The sequence below is a fragment of the Bactrocera latifrons genome, unplaced genomic scaffold (genome assembly GCF_001853355.1).
Source record: "Bactrocera latifrons isolate USDA-ARS-PBARC rearing strain unplaced genomic scaffold, ASM185335v1 scaffold_560, whole genome shotgun sequence".
Taxonomy (NCBI): domain Eukaryota; kingdom Metazoa; phylum Arthropoda; class Insecta; order Diptera; family Tephritidae; genus Bactrocera; species Bactrocera latifrons.
This window is the reverse complement of record NW_017537224.1, coordinates 36,443-45,463: the sequence shown is the minus strand read 5'-3', so window position 1 is coordinate 45,463 and position 9,021 is coordinate 36,443. Positions and strand designations below refer to the sequence as shown.

General features: G+C 33.9%; 1 protein-coding gene across 1 annotated transcript; it reads left to right on the top strand.

Annotated features, from left to right (window-relative positions):
- Positions 1–665: 665 nt before the first annotated feature.
- Positions 666–4,518, top strand: LOC108974548 (E3 ubiquitin-protein ligase RNF25). The gene is made up of 4 exons (XM_018942451.1): positions 666–1,230; positions 1,315–1,386; positions 1,460–2,297; positions 2,510–4,518. The coding sequence occupies exons 1-4, from the start codon at positions 1,223–1,225 to the stop codon at positions 2,783–2,785; spliced, it is 1,194 nt and encodes a 397-aa protein (XP_018797996.1). The 5' UTR covers positions 666–1,222; the 3' UTR covers positions 2,786–4,518.
- The last annotated feature ends 4,503 nt before the right edge of the window (positions 4,519–9,021 follow it).

Here is a 9,021-nt window from a genome sequence, read left to right as displayed (position 1 = left end):
AAGATCAAAAAACAGCTGTTATTGTCATTCAAGAATTCGCATCACTTAATATTTATCAAAAGAAAAGATTTTCATATAGTATTTTGAAATAAAAGCCGTCATTTTTTAAATATTTTCCATATAATAGAAATAATGGATGCATTTTTTTTATTTGTTAAGTCGATTTTCAGGTGAAATTAGATTCATTGCCTTAAAAAAAATTGTTTGTTTAAATTTTTTTTCCCTTTGTAGTGTCTAAAGCAGCTGTGGTAATGTAACAGATTTTCAATGCTGCCTAGTAGATGGGGCAAAATCAGAGTCGCACAGAGCGATTTAGCGCGGTTCATGTGTTGAACACAATGCTCTCGACAGACTGCAGCAGCACGACAATGAACTGAAAATGGCGTTGTGAATCCTACTACATGAACGTTTGTGAGAGGGCAGCAACATAACAATGGCCGGCATGTACACAAAACAACGCAGTGCCCATTTTACATGTACACAATTTCGTTGTGACCATACTAATACCTTGCACTTCAATGAAATTTTAATATTTGGTTCAAAGTGAAGTTTTTTATGCAAAAAATAGGTAATTTGGTAGTGGCATCACCACTCTACCTCATATCTCTCGGAACGACAACTGTCGGCCTGCAGTCCTCGTCCATAAGAACGTGTGTATTTTAATATTTGACAGCTGTCGTTTGCAGTCTGTCGCGAGCATTGTGTTCAACACATCAGTTGCAAATCATTTCGATAAGTGATTTTGAAATGGCATTTTTGTATGGCGAAATCTTGATAAATTTATAAGATTAGTGGGATAAACCATTCAACTGCAGAAATCGTGTGATTAGGTGTCAGTCTGAATATGGTATAATATACGATAGCGTATGTATATTATAGTTAAGCCTTAAGTATCTAAAATTTTATCTCGTTGAATGGCTGCAATGCCAGTATTAACAAGTTATAAAAAATTCAGACTGTCAGAATTTTCTGCTTCCTCCGTGTAGCACACAGTGTTATCTAGAATTTGCAGTGTTCTATAATCAAAAAAGTTTTTATTACTGTGGCATCACCGTTTATCTCCTTCATTGTTTCATTTTTATGGGGTTAAATTCAGATATCCTTGTTTTTGGTAATTTTAAGGGTACACGTTCAAATAATATATTTGATTGGTATCGATTTTGTTAAGAAAGCTGGTGAAAAGGCTTTTCTTTCAATCTAAAGAAGTCAATAGAATTTTGAAATGGATGCGTAAGTAAAGAAAAAATTCAACAGCAAGTGTGTTGAAATTAAAGTGTATGAAGTAGTTTTTTTTATATATAATATAACTTTCAGATTAATAGATGAAGTAGAATCTCTAGAAGCTATATTAATGGATGATGTGAAAATAACAAGGAATTTAGAAAGGTACTGAGTTTAATTTTATTCTTACACTTTATATGTATTTTGGAACTTGAACCAAATAAATATACATTTTCAGCGGTCTGCCAGAACTTATTGAAACTACTGTATTTCCCCAAGTTGGAGACGATGCTGAACAATACATATGTGTGACACTTCAAGTAAGCCCATCATCGGATTATCCTGAAACAAGTCCTCATTACAAACTATTAAGGCCACGGGGCTTAGATGATGAACGTTTGGAAGAAATTAAACTTGCATGTAACGGGAAATTGGAAGAATCTGTTGGCTTTCCGGTAGTGTTTGATCTAATTGAAGTTGTTCGGGAGCATTTAACTGGAAGTAACTTACCTAGTGGTCAATGCGTTGTTTGTCTATATGGATTTAGTGACGGTGATGAATTTACTCGCACAGAATGTTTTCATTACTTACATAGTTATTGTTTGGGACGACATTTAAATGCATTACGACGAACATATAAAGAAGAATTTGACAAGTTGCCAACTTGGCTCCAAAAAACTGTTGATCCTTTTCAAGCTCTATGTCCCGTATGCAGAGAGCCCATTAAAGATGAAGAGGATAGTTTGCGTTGTGCCATGCCTCCATCGGAATTGGAAAAAGCCCCAGAATTCCAGTTAACACACGAACTTCGGGATCTTCAACAACGCATGTCGGCTTTATTTTTAAAGCAAAAAAATAAAGGTGGGATTATAGACGTAGATGCGGAAAGTGGAACAGTGATATCTATCGAAAGTGAGGACGAGATAAGAATGCGATTACAAAGTAAAAAAACATTTCACGAGAAAAGTAACACGGAGAACATTTCTGCTGAAAAAGATGTACTAAACATTGAAGGAAGTGGAGCCGTTGGAGGGCGTAAGAATAATTCTACAAAATCATTGTTTTCTGATCAAAGGGTAAGATGTCTCAAATAAATTTCGAAATATTTTTTACAAAAAAATTATATTCTCTAAATATCACTGGAGGTCTAAAATGTTCGATAAACAAGCCTATTTAAAGAAACACAAAAATAATACCTTAAGTAGGAAAGTAAATAAATCGTTGTGATTATCAGTGTTTATATAATTAGTTATACCTTAAATATATATTAAAGTATCCTATTTTGCAGGAACCAACTTGTTCTAAATCTTCAGGCACTACAAGTTGTGAAACCGTTGACACAATTAGAATGAGTAGTGAACCCACTAACAACAATTGTCATCACAATCGCCGCCATTATCGAGGTGGTAGGCGTCATCAACAACATCACCACCATTATCGCGGTGAACGGGAACGAGACCGTGATCGAGGAAGTGAAAACGGTGGGCCTAATGCTAACGCATCTTCATCCACTGGTGGTAAACAGACAAAGGCTCAGATGGCCAACAATATCCATGGCAGGTGACGATTAGTTCAAGTTAAGATAAAGCATTATTGCGGATCTGAAATTTCTAATTATATTTCGTCAAGTTTTAAGCAGTTCGATGAGAATGCATTTGGTATTTGTTGTACCGACATATTTGGCAAACAGCTTCTATATACTTAACCACAGCAGGTTTGAAATATTACTGAGATTTGTTTTATCTTCAATGTTATTGAGGCTAAGTTGATCTCAGGATTGTTTACCGATATACTTTCTATGTATATAAGTGATAGAGTTAAGCGAAGTTCACTATTATATTGCGCAACTTTGATATTAATTTTGAATTAGTACGAAATTTCTTTAAGTTTTACAGTAGTTACAATAACGCACACTTAATATACATTTATAAAATTATGTTATAAATTAGTTCTAACTAAGTGCAAATATTTAGGGTAAAACACTACAACTCGAATTATTATTATTTTTTAATATAATATAACAATATAAATATTTTAATCAAATTGTGTAAAATTAACCTAACCACATATCTTCCATTGTTATTATCAATATTGTTTGTCCGAAAGATAAAGCGTAATCAATAACATGATAACCATGGAGTTCCATTAAGACAATTTGGATAGAGAGATTTGGGTTCTCGACACAAAATTAAAAAAATATATATATCATTAAAAATTCTTTTATTAATCATGGAATTAGAACTAAGATTTGAAAGAGAGGTTTTATTCATGTTCTTTAAATACATTCATTCTTACAGATTCTGGAGATTCTTAGTAATATTAAACGCAAAGAGCTGATAAATAGAAAGTATCAATATAATAAGTACTTATTCGAAAAATCTTAAAATATCCCTTCTTAATTGATACATTATATATATATATCTTTTGATTTGTACAAAACAATTAATATAAATAAATGGTAAAGAAATAGTATTTCATTTCAAACAGATCAAAACAAGAGTATGAACGAATAAATTTCATTGGAGTTAAGTCTCAGTAGTCGACCAAGGTGAAACAGTAAAAATATTATAAAGTTCATGTTTTGTTGCAATAGTATTCACGGCCTTTTTTCCTGAATCGTCCATAGTTTTATTTTTTGATGCATAAATACTTGTATAATGAACAGAAAATTAAAACAACATACATAATATTATCTAAATTACTATAATAAAATGAAGGTTTAGGATCGAAAGTGTCTCAGTTGCAAACCATATTATTATTTTAAGGTCATAAATTACCTTAAAATGAACTACTTCTCATTTATCCATCCTTTCTTTCACGAACATAACAATTACAAATGCATCTATCTTATGAGAATGATGAGATATACGTATTAATATATGTATCTTTTAAAAAGATAAGTCAAATACTGATGATTTGTTACATTTCCATTAAATATAGACATCAAGAAATCGTCGATTGTTGTTTTATGGTATGGATATTTTAAAAAGAAATTAAAATATGTGTGTGCATACTTATACTAAAGATAACCATATGTTTAAAAAATTCACAATAACTAGCAAAAGGTAATTGTTTTCTATCTATGTTTATAAAATTATATCCGAGCGACAGAAATATAACGAAAAGTTCTAGAGACATATAATATCTTTTAAGATGTATTTTTAAATGTATTACAAAGATAGAGCCTAAATAAATGTATGATTGTATTCAGTTTCTTAAGCAGACGCTGTTATAATGCCATTATTATAAATAGCTCGCTTAATATTAATAAAGTTAATTGAATCTTCCAAAGAAGAATTACTTCTTATTTCATAGTGTTACGCCAGCTCTTTCTGATGTTGTTGTTGTTGTAACGGCAGAATTCTGCCGAGTTGACAGTCCTTGGCCGGATAAAAATACGGGTCCGTCCGGGTTTTCGTAGACCCGACTGTCGTGTGAACGGTATCTTTTTCACGCCAGCTCTTTCTGATGGTATAGATCGCCTCTTGGTTTAGGATTTAGAGTCTATCCAGATATGATTCGTTCGTTAAGAGGTTATTTGAGAGTCGCGGAATCTCTCCTTCCAATTGACTGAAATGTAGTATTATATTTAGGCTGAAATCATTTCACTACATCTTATTGTTTAACGCATTTGCAGAATACATGGTCAACGTGCAGGTGATGTTGCGACATCTGAAGAATCCGTGGTCACCGAGCAGGTGTTGTTCACTGATATTGATAATAAGTAAAGGTTATGTAATCCCAGTTTCGGTGGCAATGCTCAAGGCTAGTTGTCATCACAATCTGTAGGACCAGGAAATGTGCTGTTTCTATAGATAAGTGGGATTAATTATTAAGTGAGCTACAGTAAGCCTGAAACACCAGAACACCTGCTAAGCGACTGCACAGCAGTCTGTAGACGCAGGATTAAGGCCCTTGAATCCATGCTTCCGAATAGTTATCGCATGGCCTCACTAGCACCCCGCAGAATATTGGACTTTATCAATATGCTGGGGCTATGTGAGTCCTTGTGATTTAGGAGAGGGCACAATAGACCCAAGTTCGCGGTGCATTCCTCATTTATAAATCTAATCTAATCTAATATAGATGTTAAAAGGAAGACGTCAGGAGTCATCTTACGGACTGCAGTGTTCTGGCACGTCTGAAATTTCGTCGACAACGTTTCAGTACATCCTGTTGGCCGTTCGTCTTGTATTTTTTAAAATGTATGCGCATGAAATCAAACGCGAAATGTAAGGATCAAGCATCAGATATGCTTTTTTTATTTTGTGAAACGGGCGTAGGCAAAATTTTCGCAACGCTCAAGCGCAGCTGCCGGTTGGCGAATTTTTTGTCAGCGTTTCTGTTGACTCGGAGAAACGGAGCAAGTACTATTTTATAAAGTGAGTAAAATTAAATAAATTAGGACTAAAAATGTATAATATTCTTATATTGTAAGAAACGATTTTTATATCTATATATGTACGAGGATAATTTTATAAAAGAAAGTTATGTTAGTTACACCATTTATAACTCAAGAACCGCTGAACCGCTTTGGCTGAAAATTGGTGGAGAGGTAGATTAGAACCAGGGTAAGGACATAGGATATCTTTTATCTCTTTTTGTTAGAATCCAACACAACTCATAAATACAAAAATTATATTTCATACTAGCCCGTTGCCCTGCGTGTAATTATGTCTTTTGAAATAAAAAGAAAATTGAATTTATCATTTAATTTTTTCTTCAATGTAACGCAACTTGATAAAAATCATTTTTTGGTTTCTGTTCCGGTGCACAGAAAAGATGGTTTCTCAACTTGTGAGGACGCCATGTGTATCTATATAACATATCATTTCCAAATTTATGCCACACACTATGTGACTATCCATGAGTCCTGTTGAATGTCATCTCAAATGCAATTTTTACTGAAAACGGAATACGTTTGAACTGAAATGACAAATCGTTCGAACTCAAAGAAGTGTGTAGAATCAAGCCTTCTGCCACCACTTGTATTCGATACCGCAGATTGCGAAACATAATAATGACAGATCCATCTTTGAGACGCAAATGATGCGGCATACCAAGAATTTAAAAGTTCCACTGGATAATTCACGGCTTCGTCTTTATTGTCAAGACGATCGATCGCTTTGTATGAGCGCAAGTCTCCCGGAATTTGACTTTGAATCTGCAAGTTTAAGTCAACAACATCGGTATTTTTGGCAGCTAACATTGCGCGTGCACTTAAGGAATCGTAGTTACGATAATTTGGCCAATGTTCGAATAAACATTCGTAATGAGTTCATCTTTCGTGAATTGATAAACGGCGGATGGAATTGATATCGAACCACCGGAAGTAACAACCAGAATTGACCCTTTCCAATTTTTTGCGAAGACGATGTAAAATATCTTCGGCGATGTCACTTTTGTTCGGATCCCATAACTGCGGTAGATTTAAAGGCTGATATGTCGAAATGATTATCACGAAAAGTGTGCGAACTTCATTTTCATTCCGGTGAATTGTAATTGCTGACTTACTTCTCCAAAACTTGGCACACACTATCCATTCATAGCACGCAATGAATCAAATAAAGTTCAACCACGTACATTAATCAATAGCAACGGAATGAAGAAATAACATTTTCCAAATTAACTGCTAGACGCACAACAGTTGGAAAATGTTCTTGAGTTGCAAAAGTAAATATCCTATAAAGCGCTTTATTGCAGTTCACGTATCGACTGTATCGTTCAAGACCAATAACCGCCATGTTGGTTCCTTTGGTGACGTACTTACAAACTTATTTTATCGATTACACCAAATTGCAATACTCAACATTGACATGAGTTTTGAATGTGAATTAGACAATAATGATAAATATAGTATGATCCATTTGTTGTCAACTTTGATATTTACTCTTCTAAATTGAATGCTGAATATTCTGCCATTGTCAATTGGTGAGCGACGTCGATACGGTGGATATCCATCATTTGTAGTTTGTGTTTTCGAAAGAAAAGTACGTGGATAGTGTTTCGTGCATTTATTGTCAGACATACAACCCGAAGTGGGATTTTAGTGTCCGTAAGGTCCATGAACCATATTGGTTTTCGCCATTTCGAATAATACTGCATCTTCCTGAATCAGGAATTTCCGCAGAAATGATTTCATCAATTTGATCTGGTTTAACCATCATCCAAAGAAGAATGTGTGTGTGTGGCAAATCTCTCTTTTGCACTCAACAGAGTACATCTAGCATCTAACAGCAGCACATAAATCCATCAAGCATGGTAACTGTTGTTTGAAAAGTTGTGTTGTGACATCGTGGCAATCGTTTGCTGATTGACCGCGATCCACAATTCCGCACGTATGTCACCGCATCCTGGGAGTACTTCTTGCCTTGCCTTGGGCTGCCATACGTTGCTGGCAAAAAGAAAGCCGACCGATATTAGGGCGACCTCTTCGTAGATTCGTAACAAATTTCAATCTGCAATTGATCGCTTTGTGTGAAACACACGTAAAGTTTTCACTGATTAATTTTCAATAATTTTTCTTTTGAATAGCCGGAATAAAAAAACAAACGACCAAAATTGAACGGTCAAACAAAAATTGAAAAAAATGTATATGGAAAAAATTTACTTTTTCGAATTATTTCATTTTCCGACTTTTCCTCGTAAAAAGTATAAATTATTTTTATTTTTAAACCTTCCTCCACCCGCAACGAACAACCTTCAAAATTTCATCAAGATTGGTGCAGAAGTTCTCTTAGCGTTACCAACATTCATTCCTGTGTACGTGAAAAAGAGAATGGCTGTTTTTAAGGGTTTACCGGAAATTATTTGAATTTTTCTTACCGTAAAAAAGAATTGGCCAAATCGGTCCAGGCGTTGTTGAGTTATGAGCAACATATTTTGCGATTCATTTTTATATATGCGAAATGCCGTCGGGTAGGTAGCTAATGTAGGGCATGTTTTGAGCTTTTGAAGTCCTTAAATCTTTTGTGTGGAACATAAAAAAAGGATAAATATCCGTCTGTTTACAAATGTATTTCTGGGAAAAATAAGAATTCATATTTCGGACTACTATATAATAATTGTGGCATAACTTTTATATACCAATTAAAATAATAAATTTAAAATGAGAAATGATATTTTGATTTATGCTTGTATAAGTTTATTAAATTTAAGACTTCCCAACCCAATTTGGATAATATTTCTATAAATTAACGACAAATACCGTCAAATGTTTGACAGAAAATAAGTGATTTTATATGGGAAAATGGCATTGTCGTCTTACTCTATCTTACTCGAAATTTTTCCTTATTTGCTCACCGTTTAGACCTACCCTGGACTACGATAAACATTTTAAAACCAAAATCAGGTCAATCGGACCAACCGTTCTCGASTTTTAATCAGACTAACGAACAACAATTCATTTTTATTTATATAAATTTTATAAATTATATCCTGTCGAGATGCTCAGTTGTTATAATAAAAATATTTTTGAGAGTTGGTAACACTGTAAGGTTGGCACAAATCAAACATGTCAACACATTAATTATTTTTATATTTTGAAATTTAAATACCCGATGTTATGAGCAAAGTTTATATTATGTTGTCGATTCAAAAGTATTGTTTTAATGCGTTCTTCAATTCGAGTGGAACTGAGAGTACAAATACCGTCAAATGTTTGAAAGAAAATAAGTGATCAACTTTTATATGGGAAAATCGAATTGTCGTCTTACTCTATCTTACTCGCAATTTTTCCTTATTTGCTCACCGTTTAGACCTACCCTGGACTACGACAAACATTTTAAAACCAAAATCAGG

Bases quoted from the DNA above. Each gene is read 5' to 3' on its own strand.
- LOC108974548 (XM_018942451.1), top strand. The intron at 1,387-1,459 runs GTACTGAGTTTA...ATACATTTTCAG, and splicing joins ATAACAAGGAATTTAGAAAG to CGGTCTGCCAGAACTTATTG. The intron at 2,298-2,509 runs GTAAGATGTCTC...CCTATTTTGCAG, and splicing joins CATTGTTTTCTGATCAAAGG to GAACCAACTTGTTCTAAATC.